Source organism: Betta splendens, chromosome 12 (genome assembly GCF_900634795.4).
Source record: "Betta splendens chromosome 12, fBetSpl5.4, whole genome shotgun sequence".
Taxonomy (NCBI): Eukaryota; Metazoa; Chordata; class Actinopteri; order Anabantiformes; family Osphronemidae; genus Betta; species Betta splendens.
In genome coordinates, this window is record NC_040892.2 from 2,334,651 (window position 1) to 2,355,000 (window position 20,350).

The 20,350-nt window shown below is 46.0% G+C and overlaps 1 protein-coding gene and 1 long non-coding RNA gene across 2 annotated transcripts in view; one reads left to right on the top strand and one right to left on the bottom strand.

Annotated features, from left to right (window-relative positions):
• Window positions 1-196: 196 nt before the first annotated feature.
• LOC114866899 (uncharacterized) lies at window positions 197-2,165 on the top strand. The gene is made up of 3 exons (XR_003787772.3): window positions 197-618; window positions 775-879; window positions 1,083-2,165. It is a non-coding gene; the product is annotated as an uncharacterized LOC114866899 (long non-coding RNA).
• Window positions 2,166-7,695: 5,530 nt separating this feature from the next.
• LOC114866641 (ephrin type-A receptor 5) overlaps window positions 7,696-20,350 on the bottom strand; it is a 37,552-nt gene continuing 24,897 nt past the window's right edge. The window contains exons 10-19 of the mRNA XM_029168649.3: window positions 19,745-19,812; window positions 18,960-19,085; window positions 18,013-18,198; window positions 17,790-17,851; window positions 16,384-16,451; window positions 16,163-16,304; window positions 15,087-15,236; window positions 13,448-13,641; window positions 12,490-12,654; window positions 7,696-12,312 (exon numbers count right to left, since the gene is read on the bottom strand). Of these exons, the coding sequence (XP_029024482.1) occupies window positions 12,201-12,312; window positions 12,490-12,654; window positions 13,448-13,641; window positions 15,087-15,236; window positions 16,163-16,304; window positions 16,384-16,451; window positions 17,790-17,851; window positions 18,013-18,198; window positions 18,960-19,085; window positions 19,745-19,812 (1,273 nt within the window). The 3' untranslated portion in view covers window positions 7,696-12,200. The remainder of the gene's footprint in view (window positions 12,313-12,489; window positions 12,655-13,447; window positions 13,642-15,086; window positions 15,237-16,162; window positions 16,305-16,383; window positions 16,452-17,789; window positions 17,852-18,012; window positions 18,199-18,959; window positions 19,086-19,744; window positions 19,813-20,350) is intronic.

A 20,350-nucleotide genomic window follows, 5' to 3' on the forward strand; every position in this document is an offset into this window, starting at 1 on the left:
CTCACATGAGGCTTATTTGGGCACTTTTTCACTTCCCTCAGCACGTTTGTGTGAAGGACTGTGGTCTTAATGATCTCAGAGAGCCACCATGTTTGTTTCGTAGGGTATAATTAAATAGGCAATAGAAAGCAGCCTTCCCTCATCACTATTGATTGACTGCATGCACCCCCCCCCCCCCCCCCCCCACACACACACACTGCTCTAAAGCTCCTGCTCTAATACCGTCACATCAACTATCAGCAACCTTTCATGTTGTAATGGATCTGTTTAAGCTAATCCATACTCTCCTTCACCCCTTCCCCTGCACATTCTTAACATCAATAGGCGTCCAAATCCATACGCTGAAAAGTGTTTGTCTGATGGAAATCTGACAAATAATCCTGTGAAACGCCCACCCTCCACCAACGAGCTCGCTCGAGTCCCTAAATCCATGATGAAGCGAAGCCGCTCCAGCCCACAAGGAGGTGTTAACCACAGAAAGGGAGGAAAACATCATTAAATCATCACAACTCGGGATAATAAGAATCCTACAAAGCTGGACCTCAAAGACTTGCTGTGTAACAATGGATGAGCAGACATCCATCATAGTTAATGCTGGGACACCAATCTACACATTCAGTGAGTGGCTAAAAGTCATGTGTCTGATCCAATTCAAGCTTTTATTACAGTGAGTCTGTAGCTTTAGGATCAGTTTATATAATTGATTCAGAGTAGCAGCTTCCTCCCACCGTCCACAGACACGCAGTCTAATTGGTGACTCTGCGTTGCCTGCAGGTGTGAGTGCTGGTGTCCATGTGATGGACTCCAGCGCCCTGTGACCCTCACGAGGACGAGTGGATAAGTGGACAAGTGGACAAGTGGATAAGTGCAGGAAATAAGGTTTTTCTTTATTGGGTCAAATTTATTTCTTCCACTATTTCACTCTTATTTTTGGCATTTCATTTGAAACATGTTGACAAGGCAAACGTTGTTATTTTGGAATAATATTAGATGTAATAATGACAATACATTATATATACACGGTTTGGATGCGGCATCTGTTTCAGTGATGAAATCCATCCCCTGTTGTGTTTGTATTTCAGATTTGAGACACCAACACGCGTCCCGGCTCCATGTGCTCCTTTGTTCTCTACATGCACGCGCCTTTGTTCCCCTTAATGTGCTTTGTTTGTCCGCGTATCTGGATGACAATGATTAGCCGTGATGGATGATAGTGACCCAATAATTGTGACAAGGACACAACATTAACATTGAAGCGGGGACAATGACAGTGCAGCTGTGTGGCCACTGCATTATTCAGACGGGACGAAGAGCGAAAAAAAAAATAAATAAATAAAGGAGAGGAAGAGAAGGGGAGAAAACGGAGAGGAAGGAAGAATGCGACGAGATGGGAACGACACTGGAAGGAGGCAGATGGATGTAAAGATGGAGCACATGCAGCTAGCAGACACAGAAGGAGCAGTACTAGTACTGGTACAGTAGTACTACTGCACTACTGTGAGTTTACACCCCAAAGGACTTGTCATTATTCCTCGTTGACCTTCGTGAAGGACCATGTGAGCAAAGAGGTGCTTGTAGCGTTTAAATGATGTCATTATCTATTTATACGTTCACTCTAATACTGTATCAACTCCTCTTTAGCAGAAGACGCATGCGTCCGATAGTAAAGCAGTCTCAGACTGGCTGCCATAATGTGACAGCTCCATAGTGATGCATGAATGGAGGTCCTCTCGGCCAAACGGCTGATGTGACTTCACAGGCAGCAGCAGCACACGCTGAGCCCTGAGGACCGTGTCACTGATCCTCCACTGGTATCTGTGAGCTCCATCTGTGGTGGAAAGAAGACGTGGGGCTGATCTTTAGTTTATGTAGAATCCCCTTAAGTCATAGCAGATGACGTTTATTTGGCATCTGAGACAGAATTCTTAATATTATATCCTAAATTCAGTAATTGATCTGGAGGAATGTGGCATTTTCGTGTTTCTGGCATCTTGGATAAGTCACTGTTGTTAGAAGGTTTTTGGGCTGAGAGGTCGGAGGTTTGATATCCAGCTTCCTGTTGTGGTCCGATCATGATCTATTTTAAGTTTGGCTCTGTGTTTAAATTTGTTCCGTCTTGCCTTTGGTGTCAGCACGCTGATAAAATATGCATGCTTTGGACTTTTCACCTTTCCAATTTTTATTCCTTGTATAAATCAAAGGAAAATGGAGCCTTTTATGGTTGGAGCTCATCCATGTTTGATGTGCAGCCAGGAGGAAGACCTAGATAATAGAAGCTATCAAAGACATGCAGTGCTCTGACTGTGTGTGTGTGTGTGTGTGTGTGTGTGTGTGTGTGTGTGTGTGTGTGTGTGTGTGTGTGTGTGTGTGTGTGTGTGTGTGTGTGTGTGTGTCCTCCTTTAGACTCTATTTTATTCCCAGGCATTAATGGACTTGAATGTGTTACAACACACACTTTCAGAAGGTCTGACACTGAGCTAAACAGGTTCACACACACACACACACACACACACACACACACACACACACACACACACACACACACACACACACACACACACACACACACACACACACACACACACATTCAATACATGTGTGTATTTACAGAAATGCATGACTGCTGCTAAATGCAACAATACGAGACAGAATCAGCGTCTGCACCAAACGAGGTCAGACAACTTTTTATTCTTCATTTCATCACCTTAAGAAGCCGAATGCCTTTTGAAATGTACTTAACCTCACACATCGACCGATCACTCATTCTTTATCCATTCACACAAATTCATCCATTGATTTTGCTGCAAGAGGACAGAACAAATAAGAAGAAAAGGCCTCGGGGGAGGAAAGCAGCGAGTGATCAAAGGACAGTGAAGCGATTCATCATTATCTGTGGATGATATTTTAATTGTCCTTACACAAACCTCCCTCATATCTCTGTCTGCACCACTTGCTCTTGCTGTGGGACAAAATCAATACTCATTTTGGGAACATGACTTAATAATGACTTATTCCACAGCGTGGTGAGCACTCCTGGTGGCGGAGGTCAGAGCAAACAACCCTTCCTCCAGATTTATGTCCACATGCATCTACTTTGCATTAACCAAACATGCAGCAGGCACCTGCGGTGTTTTCTATATCAGCAAACCATTATTTGCAGTCACCTTCAAACTTTCCCTAATTTCTTATTAATAGAATATCAGCTGGAGGCAAATACAGTGATGTCATAGTTTTTTGAGGATTGAGTCCACAAGTCTGAGAGTGTAGCTTCCTGTCTGTGCTTGGGGCAAATAGCTCAGGGCTACATTAGCTGCTACTATAAATTGGATTATAAATAATATATATATACATAAATATTCTACTGTAGTTTGACCATCTTCCATTCCACATCTCTTTCTTTCCTATTGTGTGGGTGAGATGTTACTCTGTCACAGTCACCTTCTGTAGAACACATTAACAAATGTGCAACAGAGAGACCCCCCCCCCCCAATACACACACACACACACACACACACACACACACACACACACACACACACACACACACACACACACACACACACACACAAGCAATATCTAGGTGATGCATCGCAGTCATTAGTTTGTCTATGCAGATGACGGAAGATATTAAGACAAATGGGCTCGTGTTCACGGCCGTTAACTCCACTTTATAAATATCAGAGGTAAACCACAAATTCTCACATCATCTACAAAAAATTTGGCCTTCCTGATTTTTGTGATGCACGGTAACTTGGCCACGGCTGTAAAACACACAAAACAGCTCATTAAATAATTTTGTTCTACATTTTGAAAGTTGTTTCAAACACAGATTAAAGCTGTTATCTGCCGCTTTCACTTTCAAAAGCTTCATTAAAAGATTCTGACGTTGGAATTTGTCATTTTAACTGCTAAAGTTTAGGCTCCGCGTGTCGTCCCCACTGTAACACGCAGAGTCTGGACCCATTGCGTTGTGCACAATGTATGGCAGGCAGATGCCAGAGAGTAATTCCCCTCCAGCTCCCAGTAGGTAATGTCAAAATAATTATCAGACGAGACAGCTCAGTGGGCAGGCAGCACCTCTTCATTAGGGAGCAAGGTTGAGAGGGCTACACACAGACACACACACACACACACACACACACACACACACACACACACACACACACACACACACACACACGCACACACACACACACATACAGACACACACACACACACACACACACACACACACACACACACACACACACACACACACACACACACACACACACACACACACACACACACACACACACACACACAATGGAGCAGTGGTTTGTTTGTCTTGTACAAACTGGATTTAGCACAGATCAGCTAAATAAACAGTTCAGGTAGTTTTATTAAAAGGTCTGAGCTTCAGCTACAGTACGTTTTTTTACAGTATTAGAAATAACAAAGGCTTCTCTCTGCATCACAGCACATGCAGGTCTTCATGGACTCTTGCAGCTGATTTCATCACTTAAAATGGAAATGGGTCCGTGGGCATTCAAGAGAATCATGATTGCACTTGTGTTGGATATAGGTGTCAGATTTTATTATAGGGAGGAAATAGAAAAAAAAGAGGGCACTTGGTTGAATCACTTTAAATGTGTGTTTATGAGCGGCAGCACTCGTTAGAACGGAGGGAAGGCTACTGTGCAAAGCTGGGAGTTGTTCCTAATATATTACCTCCGTGTCTCAATTTAACAGCTCACCTTGACCGACCTTCCACGCACACACACACACACACACACACACACACACACACACACACACACACACACACACACACACACACACACACACACACTGCACTGAGCCAAAGGGACATCATATTAGGGACATTTCTGCTCATATGATTGACTGCTTCGAATAAAGGACCTTGGAAAAACATCTGGGCAAGTGACAAATACACCCTTTCGGCTGTCTGAAGGAGACAGATACTCCAGGCGAGAGAGAGAGAGAGCGAGTGAGCGAGCGAGAGAGAGAGAGAGAGCGAGAGCGGCGTGTTGAGTTATCTCCAGCGCTACACAAAGACCTGCCAGACTGCTACTGCTGGCGAGGGTTGTGTTTTATCCGTGCACGTGCACGTGCACGTCGCCGTGCTCTTCCCAGCCACTTGACATCACACAGACCTCTCACGGCAGCCTTCTTGGATCAGTAGCAGAATGGATAAGGCCATTTAGCAGCAGCTTATTTGGTCTGGGTCAGACCCGCGGTGGCAGTTTAGCCGGCGTCGAGGCGGCTGCTACACGGAGCCGCAGCAGCTTTATCTGCACGAACACACCTGGAGCTCGCATTTGCATAAAAAAGCTGTTTTATAAAACTAGGAGGCAGGAACCTGGACATTCCATGGGAATACGAGATGATCATGTCTCCTAATTGAAATTTTAAAGGCAGAACCGTGAATTTATATCAGCAACAGTACAATTTCCAAACATCCGCCTCCGTTTTCATTTAGCTCGTTATTTGCTTCAGCGAGTCTGATGTGTAAACACAGATGAAACACCGCTGGGATTCCACGTTTGATATAAAAGAAATAATTAAATCCCAATAGAGATCTGTGAGGTTATTGAAAGAAAATGAAGGAGGACTGTGTCACATTTAAGGAACTATAGGAGCCTAGGAGTCAAAATCGATTCAAATTGTACAAAATGTAGTCCAGCACCAACGTCTGTTCCCTTTAATGCTTGGCTCATGATATTTACTCAAATATAAATAAATATTTCTGCTCTTGGAAATGCACATACGACATGGAGAAGAATGCTGACATTCATGCATGAAAAAAAAAAACAGATGTCTACACCTGCAGGAAAGCGACAGCTAAGGTTCTGCTGAAGGTCATTCATAATGATTATAGAGGCACGTTTGCAATGATTTTCAAGTGACCCTCGGGACGCCCCGACCACTGACACCTCTTCAAGAGAAAATTACTTTATTGTGCCCTGGGACAGCTGACAGTTTAATAGACAGCAAAGGCAGAAGAATGGGAGCGGGATCCAACTTCAAACAGGGAGCCAGACAACCCGTCAGAAGCGAGTGTCACACGTGTGTGCGGGTGTACAGAAGCAGCACGTAATAATTAGGCAGAGCTGAAACAAAGCAAGACGAGCACACGGGCAGGTAGGTGAGGAGAGACAGACAGGGGGAGGGGGGTGGGGGGGCGCGAAGCCAGAGGGATGTCCATCTACAAGAGCAATTCCAGTCAGCACCAGTGGGAATATGGTCCCAGTGCAATCGCAGCACACGCACACACACACTCACACACTCGCACGCACGCACGCACGCACGCACGCACGCACGCACGCACGCACGCACGCACGCACACACGCACACACGCACACACACACACACACACACACACACACACACACACACACACACCTCCGCATCCTGCGGCACCTTTTATCAGCCCGCTGATGCAGAGCTTTTGGTAACAGCCGCTGATGGTGTGATGGCTAATTTCACCTTCATACACTGAGTGTGGGAGCGTAATAATCACCTTGAGCCACGCGGGCAGTGGATTCCCCCGGAGATCAGCTCTGACTGATACGAGATCATAACACACACACACACAGACACATGTGCCGATATTTACATATAAACTACTGTAGCAGTAGATGAACCAGGTGTCACCTTCGCACGTGCTTCAAGGTTACGACAAAAGCATGAATAGATGTGGAAATTGGGGCTTTTCTTAAATGTGTCGCAAAGAAGATTAAGCAAATCATTCTCTATTGTAAAAACTGTCACAGGGATTAAAAAAAAGAATCTCTCCATTCTGTGCATTCACTATAACACACGTGTGGCTCTGTAAATAAAATCAGATATACTGGCTTTGTATAGGAACCTAACTGTCAGCAGGGCTTTGACGTTATTGGGCCTTTTGCATGAATGTAATCACACAATAACACGAGCTGCTGACATCAGCGCTTAATTCCACTGGATCTGACAGACGCCGTTGCCGCGGCTTGCATCATCAGCTTTTAAAGCATCGCGCATTGTACCAACCCTGTCAGCTCATTATCTCTATAACACAGCAGTGAACTCTGTTCCAGGGGTCCATGCACCTCCATAACCAGTCGTTCAAGGTCTCAGAACTCTTATTTGGGTTGACTTTGTTTGGATTTTCTCAGATCAACTGTCTAACTATTTATCAGCGTCTTCATCTCTTTTTTACTCTTCGTCCCAATCGAGACAAAGAGAAATACTGCTAACTAGCTCTCTCATTACGCTTCCAATTGGTAGCTCAGCCAATAAACCTTGTCTAATTGCATTGCTGGAAGACGCCTTTTAGCAGCTGCATTGCGCGACTAAAATAGCTCATTACATAGAAACCAACAAGGTTTCAAACCACGCTGAAGAAAACACATCACAAACCCCAACAAAGTGTTTTACACAATCCTTCACAGCCTGTGCTTTGGCCTATTCACTGTTAAAGGTCACACCCCGGTGTCTGTGAAAGCGATGATCCACTGCCATCGTGGATTAGAACGTGTCCTGTAGTGGTTGATCTAAAACCCCATTTGAACAGGAGTGAAAAGGTTGTAATTGGTTCACGCTGCTGCTCTGCTCAACACACCAATCAATGGGTAACGAATAGACAGAAAATGTCCTCAAACTGAGCCATTAGACTCTGTACTCGACCCAAACCACGAAAATCAGACCACAAGGTGAGTTCCATCAAAGTTTTATTACAAAAATATAGAATTTGATAACACACTACAAAAACATCAACACAAACATAATACATGACAGTCCGAAAGACAAACCAATAGCACATCAATAGCTAAGTAGAGTTACTGTGCTTTCAATGAATCACTAAACAGTTGCTTAGTCTTTTAAACCGTCTGTGTGGGTTACTGACAACATGACCTGGAAAAACCTCAACCTTTGTGTTTCGACGTCTGAGACAAAGCTGCACGTTCTTTCCTCAGACCGAATGTGTGACGTCGCCATTTTCCACTTCCTGAGAAGTTACTTGTACAGTGGTGTACGTGTGGGCCAGGCCATGGCTATTAGATAGAGTCGAAAGCTTAACTGGCAAAAACGCTGGCTGAGCGCGGGCGGGTCAACTTCCACCAAGAAGAATGATGATCCAAACATCTGCATTAAACCGAAGGGTTAAATGTCCAGAACCACGGCCCAGTTTGACCCGGTCCACTCCCCTGCTTCATGTCAGTGCAACCTTTTATTGTTTCCCCATGTGCTCATTTATGCAAATGATTTTTTTGCTATTAATTTCATTAGTATTGCTTTTGTACAGGACACAGTCAAACCAACTGTAGCGATTTGATTGTTGACCCAATTCCAACAAACCTCGTCATATAATTAAAAGAACTCGCTGTGAAATCTATGTTTATTGACGTGGAAAAACAAGATTAACCTTCTCTATTTCAAGCAACTAATGTGCTGGTTCAGATGTGACACCAAATCTGTTTCGCTACTTGACTTTACACTGCAAAGTTGGCTCCTGCATAATCACTTCAGTGTAGTTGATGGCCGTCCAGCTGACAGTAGAGCAGAAACACATTAGGAATCTCTGCTGGTTCTCTGTGCTTTTGTGTCGGTTTCTTTTCTCCTGCAAAATGAGAACTGCTCCATAAGATGCAACGAGGACAAAACCATGCTATTGCAAAAGTGCTGAGAATAAAGCGTTTCAATTAGAAGGGACATCAACTAAACTGTATAGTTATTGTTGTTTGCAATCACAGCAAATTAATGTTTCCAGCACTTTGTACTTGGGAGCGTTAACTCAAGTCTCACTGAAGCTCGGAGACAAAATGCCTTGAAGTTTGTGGACATCAGGTCTAGTGCCATCGACCTTTCGTACAAAACAAAATCACTGTTTTCTGTCAAACCCTGTGCTTCTGTTTTGAAGGTGTATTGTTGTGCTCTATATAGATAAATGTGATTAACTGTCAGATTTTACACCACGGGAAGCATTGAGAATATGAAGTGATATAATCTGCTTTAGTAAATGCAGCAATTATAACAATTACTGTATTAACTGTTGTCATTGACATTTAAGGTCAGTCATCTATACACATTTTTGTTAAACAGCCGGGCAATGGATTTCTCATAAAGTGCAAATTAAATTAGTTCCAACATACACATTGTCTGACATTCTTCTTATTGCCTATAGATACTGTTGGCATAAAATAAATACACTGTAGGACGTTGGAGCACAGGGGCATAGCCTTTTGAAAGGGGAGGAAATAATGGTGCTCAAAATATGAGAGGCACTTATAAGAATGTGCTATTCACCAAATTTCACGCCCCGCGCATAGGTTGTAAGTCGCACGTTAAGCTAAACAGGGTGGATGTCAAAACAAGAAATAAGAAATTTGGAAAGGAAATGTGAAAACATGCACCCGGCTCTTTGTACACACTGTACATGCCTTACTGAACACCCCATATACATGTTATATTTGATGCACTCGCCCACTAAATTAAACATCTGCACAGCCACAATAGTCTGCACATCAATAATTCAGTGCTAAAACATTGGTTGCATTTCTCAAGATGAAAAAAAAGAACTGTGGCTAAAGAAACTGAATAAATTCACAGATGTGATGCTCATCCCTTGCATTAAAACAGGAAAATTCTATATTACTAATAAAGTGTGTAAGCTACAGCTACGTCTCCAGAGACTCAAACAGACTGAAGAGGCTGTGCAGATGTTTATTCTCTGATCAAACTTTCACTTTGGTAGAACATTGCGTCTTTTAAAAGCACAAACCCATTTAGAGCAGAAGCTGTGACCTTCCTCATAAAAAGCTCCGTTCATGATCTTGATATTGAACAGCAGTTGGTGCCAGAGGAACTCGGAGGGAGTGTTTAGAAAAGAAACACGTTCTGTAAAAAGTGAAGCGGCCACTCCTCTACATTCTTCTCCCTTTTCAAACAGGTGAGTCCACCTCATACAAAAGTAGCTTTACAATCTCATCTTATGTCTAGTTTTACGCCACAGCACCGGCAGTACACTCTGTATAATGAAGAAAAATATTAGCATGTCATCTGCAAAGAGGATAAATATATCTACTGTCCAAACGCAGCTCCTGCTTCCGGCGACTGCGTTGGGGAAGAGTTGGGCTCCTGTAACCAAGCACCGAGCAGCCGTGCAGAACGTACCACACCGAGGGCTCGGGCATTGACATCAGTGGTTACCTTTGAATCAGAGCATGCAGCACATATCAATCCCCAAGAGTCCTCTCCTGCTTTTAGAGACATTTATTGCTGTCTCATTGAAAATATCTCTGCACCAGAACCCAAAATAAATCACGATCCCTGGCAACATAACATAAATGTCAGATGGTTGCACGTTGGGCCCACTTAGGTGGAGACAGATGTGCTGGTGGCCCCCACCCGACAACGGCTCATTGAGCAGGAAAGCTGATTTTGAATTTTCTGACTAATTACTAATGTGCACTACTTGGAGATGCTTGATCAATATCGACTTGTCCACATGATGGCAGACAGAAAAAACAATGCTCCCTGCTTGGAATATATAATACATTATATACATGACAGACAAGTAGGCAGAGCTGCTCAGTAGTCTAAGAGTAAAACGATGAAACACAAACCGTCTACATTATTGTTGCTCACTTTTTTAACAAGTATAAATAAATAAATGATTATCAAGTTGATCCATGTTACTCCTCGTGTCCATCAGTCCTGTTGGAGTGAGGTTTACTGTGGTGTGGCGAGCGTGGGGGACAGAGACTCTGCAGCGTGGTGAGATGAGCAGACTGCTGAGGGTTTCCTGCGGTACCTGAAGGTTGTTGGTGGCGCGTGAAGGCTCCATGAAGATCAGAGTGCACTGCTGAGTGAAGGCTGCGTTGGAATTCTAGTAGTATGTTCCATCAGAATGTGAGTCAAGCTTTCATTAGAGGATCAGTAAAGCCCACCACCCCCCACTAGACTCTGTTTGATTGTTTCCATGAGACTACGGGTGGAGGTTCCGCTATTGAGCTTCACAGAGGATGCTCCACTGAATCCTACTGAAAATGTGTGTGTCTGAAGTTGCTGTTAGAATCTGGAATAAGCTTCATCAGAGTCCCAACCGGAAAGCGGTTGATTGGAGTCTGAGATGAGGTTCCAGGTGAATCCTTGTAAACACTCCAAGAGACGCTGTCTGACCGACGTGAGATGATGGATGATGGCTGGAAGTGGAATAAAGGTTCTTCACAAAGTAAAAGTTCCACAAAATACAAAGTATCCAGTAGGAGTGGTCGTGTTTTCTATAGGAGCCGATCAAAAGGTTTTCCAGAGCAAAAATCCTCAGCAGCTGAAGGTCAGTGTACAATCTGCAGCTTCATTCAGTAGCTGGATTCAAGGACTAGAAAGACACTAATGCCACAATCATTGCTTATGTGACAGCATTGGCTTCTGTGTGGTGTTATACATTCAGCCAAACAAACCTTACAGCATTGACACTTAAGATGCATTATTAGATTTTAGCCACTTTATTTCAATTAACGTGGCGTTATGTAATGTTTCCTTGCATTGATTTGGAAGAAGCCATTTATGAATATGAGTTGGCAAAGCAATAGTCGAATCTGCTCATTTTAGTTGATCCTGCCTGAGATTTGTCTGCGTCATGGACTCACGCTGACGGAACTTCACTTTCCACACGCAATTGATATAGAAAAAGCCAATACACCTGAGACAGGCTGAAAAAAGGTACAAATCTGCCGCACGAAGCGTTTCCCCGTGTTTGTGCTGCAGCCGGAGAGCGTCTCTCGCTCGGAGCCAGATCTGCAGTCAGTGTTTCATGTGTGTTCTGAGAAGAAGCCGAACGGCAAACAGCGACATCACAATCTCCCAGATTCGTACAAATGGAAGGGGAGGAAAAAAAAGAAAAAGAAATGAAAACTCTTCACTCGAGTTTGATGCGTTCCAGTTCATTTCGTCGTCTCAACGCCGTCGTCCTCGCAGGTGATGGCAGCACTCGCTCGGATGCGGGGCTGCGCCTCACACATCCCCAGTGACATCACACATCGTTCTCCAGTTCAGATCCACAAACGCCAGGTTTCCGTGTCCATAGAAAGTGCTAAGCCGCTCTAGGTCCAACAGCATAAACGAGTCTTTTCGTCACATACTAGGTCCACATACTGTGTGCATGTAAATATTTGTGAGGGTGTGTGTGTCTGCGTGTGTGCGTCGGTACATATGCGTCAGATTTTTACAGTGGAGCTGGTGCTGTTCATATGGACTCTCATCTCCTGAATGCTAGTGATGATTTTTTTCTGATGTCCAGCCAGGTTCACCCCTACTCTCCTCAAATCTCTGAAAGACAGCACACAAGCATTGGTCAAGCAGTCATCTAGCACAGAATTCAATGTATGGCGCCACTGAGGAGGGGGCTGAGGGCTGCGGGGCGGGGTGTTCACACAGATTTCATGCTGCTACAGTGTCTTGAAGTCTTGGAGATGCAGTGGCTGTATGTGTTTGCATGAGCCTTACTCTGACGTCATCTGAGCCACCGTTTCCAGTGAGGAGTAGCCGCCCTCCATGAAGAGCTCAGTGTAGCGGCCCATTTTGATGGAGTCCAGCCACTCTCCTACCGTCTGGCTGCGAGTGCTGCCGTCTCCTTCCACGCTGGCGTGTTCCACCAGCAGGTTGGACACCCTGGCAAATGCAGACGCCACGACGAGACCACAATCAGGGCAAATTAAAGACCTGCACCAGCGGCAGTCCGCTTTGGACCATTACATGTACCATGAATGCACAGGGGCATTTTGCAGCTTGTTGCGGAGCTCCAGTGAGGCTTCATAATAGTAGTTATGCACCATCACACAAAGCTGAAAAAGCAGCCCACTCAACACTCTTTGTCATTCAGCTCACTCTTTCCACTAACAAACGAGGCTCTCCACGCCATCAAGCTGCTCGCTAACAATATTCTCCACGCCACAGCTAGAATCAGTGTCATGCGGAACAAGGACCGGCCCTGTTGGTTTCCCCTTAATCGGACTCGCTGTCATATATTTTTGCATGGCCTGTCAGATACGGCATTGATTTATTAAGCGTGCTCCCGCGTGCACCTGTGCGTGCGGGTAGGTGGAAGCCAGAGAACAAAAGACCTCACATCGTTTCATTATCTCCGCCAAGAAAGAGAATGAGGCCGTCTGACTAAATGTCTGCTCCAGAGCGCTTATAGCCGTTTCATGCCATTATACACTAATGCAATGCATTCGTGGTGGGGAAATCCTAATTGAATGTTCAAATGTTTCGATAATCAGAGGACATCCCACTGAATGCAATTATCCATAGCTTCAAGAAAATCAAGCCTCTTTCATTTTTTTTCCAGGAGTCAGAGACCATGTCTGTGCAGATTAAACATGTTGTGGAAGCAGTGAGTGAAGCATCGCATCTGATCTGATTAATAATGAGCCCAGTGGGCTTCTGTAGTGTGACGCCGCACCTGTGTGACGAGTTCACCAGCTTCTTCAATGAGCTCGGGTTGCGGATGAATTTGTCCAACAGACAGACGATCTCGTCGAACTTGGGGCGGCTGCTGCGTTCGCGCTGCCAGCAGTCCATCATCAGGTGGTACAGAGCCTCGGGGCAGTCCATGGGACCTGGCAACCTGTAGCTCTCCTCCACCGCCTTGATCACCTGCACACGGGCAAGACGGGCGCTTAAACACGCAGGCACATGAAGGGAGACACGTGGAAAACAGCATCTGTGGCACTTTGGGAGGTGCTTCGCTACAGAGAAGTGGGAGAAAAGTTCACTGTTATCACTGCTGTGTTCACACCCTCCCAAACCCAAACCACAGGAGGCGGAGTCGCCCTTTAATGCTCCAAGGGGGCGATCCGTTTTAGCTACTTTGGAGCGAAGCTGACAGTTTGCTGTCTGTGCGTATTTTAATAGGGCCACTGACGTGTGACTGTGCAGAATACATTGAAACGCGGAGCAGGAAACGACTGGCGTGTGACACATCTTCCAAATCCTTTGACGTTAAAGCAGTGCCTCCTGCTCTTTATCTGGCCAACACGCAAAGGTCAATGAACGGCCTCATATTGTTGATGTTATCGCTTGGTTCATCACGTTAAAAAGTGAAACCACGCAGCATAAATAGGCTGAGCTGCATTAATAATGAATAAAGCTCGTCTCCGCGGCGGCGCCTGCAGTGGAAAACAGCCTAGTTGTGCTAATGTAAGACACTGGAGGGATTTGATTTGTTGGGTTCGCGACAGTCTTTCCTCGTGTCAAATTCACACGGAAGACACATGCGACAGCGCTCCAACACGCCTGCACGCATGAAAGCGCTGGTGCCAAACCGTAAGAGAGGCGGCGTCGGGAGGGAGACGCTGCACGCAGCCGAGACAGCGTGGACATGGGCGAGAGACAACGCAGAGGAGGAGGAGGAGAGGAAGCGAAGAGAGGGCGAGAGCCGGCACTTTCCTGCTGAGCAGATCAGAGAAAATCCAGCATAACGCTTTCAATTAAACATCAAACGGCGTCTCCTCTCCTCTCATCCTGCTCTCTGCTGCTCTCCAGACTTCCCAGAGACAGACGTCCTAATAACCAGGAGGAGGAGGAGGGGCCTGAAGTAGGGGATGAAGGGGTCACTGCAGGGCTGCGCGTGCACGTCGCCTGCGCGCGTGTGGGTGTCGGGATCAGACGCCGCGTTCCGATTCATCAGCGCGTGACGTGATGACGCATCTCTGTGGGCGGAGCCACCAGCGACTCCACGTCTCCCTCACTTACTTCCTCTCTGGTGAACACGTAGGTCGTCGGGGCGTTGGCTGAGTCAGGGTAGCTTGCTACCACCTTCACAGCCACTGATTTATCGGATCAGGTGTTAGACGCTAACGAGTGCATGTTCAGTATTTTTAGACAGTTCATCAACAGCTTTAAAATGTTTGTGAAGATTTGACGCATGAATATGAAATTAAAAGACAGATGTGATAAAAAATATATTGCCTGTTTCAAAATACTACAATTAGCAACCCTATAAAAAGTTTAAACTATAATACTTATTAATTCAGGTTAAGTATCAAAGAGAGTGTTTGGGCTCAGGTTTACACATCAACACTTTCCCCATTAAAACTTACGTCTTGATTGGACATCTCCCAGTACGGCCTCTCTCCGTACGACATCACCTCCCACATCACTATCCCGTAACTCCACACGTCGCTGGCGGACGTGAACTTCCTGTACGCGATCGCCTCCGGAGCCGTCCAGCGAATGGGAATCTTGCCTCCCTGTCACATAATACAGGAACATTTAGCCACATGCTGTTCAGTAATACGGGTTCCTCCCTCAAGGTTAAATCCATCCCCCCTCTGTTGTGCTGATTTTTTACATCAGAACCATCTCTTGTACAAATGACCTTCCAGCGTATAGATACAGCTGCACTCATTTAACATTTATATATTCCACTACACAGACAGAAACCAAGAACGGAGCCTAATTGAGACACTTCTCCCACATGTGGTCCAACCCACAATTACACTAATGGAAACCAATTTAGAAACACATTCACGTTAAAAAGTTTCACTTTCTTTTAGCCATTCCCCGCGCTAACTGTTGGGGGCCCCGAGATTCCTCCGTGTCTTTTGCTCAGCTTCATTATCGCGCTTTCATTGCAAAGATAGAAAAGTTCGCGGGGCGACTGCTGAGTTCCAGAGGAAAATGTGTTTTCAGCTGATGAGTAGCGAAATTAGCTTGATGTAGTATTGATGAACACAGCAGCAGGATGTCTCAGGGTCTGATTATGTGAAGGGTGTGAATTATGCTTTTCTCGCTGCTCCGCCAGGATGGGCGAGCTAGACAGCGGCGGAGAGCGAGGGAGCGAGAGGTGACTGACAGATCGCTCGGCGCCGCGGCAGCGCGGCGCGGCGCTAATTGACTGTTGCGGACACTGAGACGAGCACTAATTGGCCTCCTCCCGCAGGAAGCGGCGCGTCTCGCGGCCGACGGGGTGCCACTCAGCCCGGGACGCGGAGCTCCATTTGAAATCTGCCGTGGCAGCGCGTGCGGTTGGACGACAGACCTTCCTGTTTGACCCGAAGCCCGTTGTTTGAATCAGCGGAAAATCGGCCTCAAATTACGAAGCAATTTTGCTGCCGTCGCCGCCGCTTTGCTGCTGAAGATAAGAAAACGAGAAGAGCCCTGAAACAAGCCTCACCCGCGTGGTGTACGCGGCCTCCGGGTCGTCCTCCAGGACTCGCGACAGGCCGAAGTCGGAGACTTTACACACGAGGTTGCTGTTGACCAGGATGTTCCGAGCCGCCAGGTCACGGTGGACGTATCCCATGTCAGACAGGTACCTGCGTTCATCACACAGACAGGAGGGTCACACGGGTCCACTGGACCATATTCACCACAGAGCTTCCTTGCGGCCGCTACCTCATGCCGGACGCGATGCCACGCTGCATTCCCACCAGCTGGATCACAGTGAACTGGCCGTCGTTCTTCTGCAGAGAAGAAGAGAGAGAGCTCATCAATAACCGTCCCCTCCTCCACCCGTCATTAGCCCCACGTATGAATCAAGCGACTTCTGATCTCACTGCTGCTCTGAGTTTATTAAATCATCAGACCAGATGCTAATGCGATCCTGTCATAAATGTCAAGCGTCCGATCCAAGCGTACGACCACCCATAACTCATCCTTTACACGTTTTCCACCTCAGCTCTTTCCATCCACAGCAGAACGTCGCCCTCACGCACAAAACGGGACGTTAGGTCAAAGACGTGCGTTTCGAGCCTCCGACGGCATTGTCATTGTCTGGTCTCGGCCCTGGTTCTCCTCTGGCTGTCATTAACGCCAGCCATCCATGTAATTACTTCACGGGGTCCCCTGCCGCCCTGTCCCCCCCTCCCCACGGCGCAGGGGACGCCGAGTCAGCAGCTTTGACCGCAGCCGTGTCCCCCGGTTAGTCTCAGCCTCCACTTTAGTGGGTGACATCATCATCACATTACCTTCCAGAAACACACACCTCCAGCTGACTGTGCTCACCTTGTTACATGTTCTCACCCATAATACGCCATCGTAACATTACGCTGGATCACATGACCTGGCAGCGCCTCATTCATCTCTCCATTAACCATCTGCTGCAGGCGATTTACCCCTTTTTAAGCAGAACTTGGACCTGTCTGCCAACTGCCAATGGCGCCATTGTACCCGGTGAATACAGTGGAGCGCTTTGAGAGGGATCGCTTTAATTCAGACGTTCGCTTCTTCATTATCGTCCACGTTCTCACTTCTCACTTGGACCAAACGGTCGACTGTGCAGACAGGATTCCAGCCCCGAACCTCTTTCACAGTTCCTGCCAAAGTGCTGGTCGGGTCCGACTGGCACCTTCACAGACACTCCTTGAATATTTGATTCTACCTTTGCCAGTTGTTCCTCCTAACATCTACTACAGACAAACTCTTGGAGTGGAATATTAATAGCCCATGAAGACATAACCTCATCCTCTTTGCCAACTGTATCTCAGTTACAAACCGATCCCATAATGCATTTTCCTTCCGCAAGATTAAATGCTTCCCACCTCCATTACCTGCAGTAATTGTTCTCTCCCTTTGGCATTTCAGTGAGGAGTGGCTCTTCACAACCACTCCTGGATCATATGTCTGGGAGCTGCCTCTTGTTCCTTTGACTAAAGCCCAATATGCAGCTCACACATTTCATTTACCTTTAGACGGCTTCGCTGCCTTCGTCTCCCTCCATCTGTAACATCCTTTACTCCCCATTATCCTCTTTATGACTAACCTCTCACCCCTTTTAAATCATTTTCCTCCTCCCGTCCTACCTTAAGGAACGTGTCCAGTGATCCGTTCTCCATGTATTCAGTGATAATCATCACTGGTTTGCCTGAGAAGTCAAATACAATAAAACATGAATGAGAAAAAAAAGGTATAGTATAGGTTCTCCTACTAAGCACTGAATCAAGGTGAATGAAACCTGATCAGAATCTGCCAGAATCAGGATCAGGTTCCTAAACAAAGCTCCACAACGATATGATTCAGACTCACTTTTGGTCACCACGCCCTCCAGACGGATGATGTTTGGGTGGTTAAACTGGCCCATGATCGATGCCTCCCACAGGAAGTCGCGTCTCTGCTGCTCGGTGTAGCCTGCTTTCAAGGTCTTAATGGCCACCTGCATTTCTCTCTTGCCCGGGAGCCTCAGAGGTCCGCTGCACACCTCCCCAAACTCCCCTAGGACCAAACGGAGGAGGAACCGCTTAAATGTGTCCTAACATTTAAGCTTTTACAGAAGAGCTGCTCAGTGATCTCTAATATTAATCACAGCTTTACCTGAGAGGGACTATCATCATGTACAACCGTACATTTTGCATTTTGGTCACAGTGTTCCTGTTAAACCTACTGTAACAGTTATTCGCTCTGTATTCAGCGCTCGTTTACAGTAGCTAGAACCCAAACGAGGCATTTTCCCCAAAGGCCCCTGACGTCTCTGTGCTGAACAACTGAAAGGAGCTTTGGGGTCCAACAAATGCTGTGAAGCAACACTGTACGTTTGTCAGCTGAACGTGAACAGTTGCTGCTGTGTGAGCTGCCTTTTTCCTTCAGCGTAAGTGTGTAACCATGAAGCTGTAATAATATGAGCCACCGTGGTGGTAACAGTAATAAGTACACAGTTAAACTGTCTGTGGTTCAGTTGGTGGTTTGACCCCAGTTCCTCCTTACAACACATCTAAGTGGGTCTGAACAAGACACTCACTCTCGACATGTTGCGTGTTTCCACTATGACTATTATAATAATCTACTGTAGCTTTATAACAGCCCTCACCGCATACTGAGAACCATTTAAGAATTTATTTTTGATATTAAACTACTGGATTAGAAGAGTTTATGAGCTTTCATTACTGAAGAGGTTCACTTCAGTGGATGAGACTGAACAACGCCCTCCGTGAGCCATTCATCCCCAAAGTAATGCTCAGAATAAGAATGAGACTCACCGGCTCCAATAATCCTCTCTATGGAGATGAACGACACATCAATCTCCTGTGCAAACTCGTGCACGGCCTGGTTGGGGTCTTCGTAGGTGAGAGGGTCGATGTAGGTGCGCACCCCTGGGAATTTGACTGCACAGACACACGCATGGCATAGTTAGCAATTAAATGTCACTTAGCACATTAGCACGTGTGGCGGTGTAGTCAATTATGGCATAATAGGTGTTAGCGACGCAATTACTGCCGCAAAATATGACAGAAGCTGCTATGTTTGAGTACCTGCTCATACTGTAACACGTGAAGCCCACCCAAACTGCATCTACAGAACAAAATATGATTCATCGCTTTTATTTCAAACAGAAGATGTAGTTACAGTCCCTGCTTTTGTGCATGGTTAAGTAATTAGCAGTGATCATTAACAGTGGGACAGTCTGCCACACATGCTAGCACCAGCACTAAAACCCAAATCAATGTTGGATTCAACGCCGGCTCAGATGGAAACGCTGTGGCCCTAAACATCGAGATGACTCTGAACGTCGCGTGTCCTCCTGCAACACGGCCACCGTGGACCAGGTCTGTGTCGCCGTCACTCAGAGAATAACTCTCACCTCCAAACATTTTCAAGTGCAGCAGTGACGCACGCGGCTGCAGCGCGGGATGAACAAACTCATACAGACATGGCCGCTGGGTGAACCCTCTACTGTACAAGCAACACACACACACACACACGCACACGCGCACACGCGCACACACACACACGCGCACACACACGCGCACACACACAGACTTACTGTGACCATTGTGGAAGTGCATCTTCTCCTCTTCAGGATCCTGCTTTGCTTTGCTGTAGCCGCACCGACTGAGGGAGAAGATGCACATATTTTAATTTTAAGTCATTTTGCATTATATTTTATTCCCAGTCACTGTAGAACACATCCCCAACATTAAATCATGTATATATAAATTACAGTTGGATCTATTTCTTTAAATTTCCTCATTCATGATAACATGAATTATATTTGAGGCTTTAAACGCAATAAAGTAATGATGGAAATGCTGCACTGTACCAATCTTTGATATTAAAACAAACAACTGCAGTTTCGTTTCCCCTGAGAAACAGATTAACTGACTCTGGACATGAGAACCGTCACATTTTGGTCGAGCCATTAGAAAAAAGAAAGTAAACATTAGGAGAGAAGCTTTAAACATTTTGTCCGTGTCCACGTTCGCTGGTCTACCGTGAGTGTGAAAAGCAAACGTGTGACCTCTGCAGAGTCAGAACCGTTCGTATGTCGCGTTATGTCTGTGTGTGTTTGTGCCAAAAGAGTGACATCCAGTAAATGTCAATATTTAGCCAGGCAGCATCAGAGCTAATGGCAGATAACCCAGATTAAACA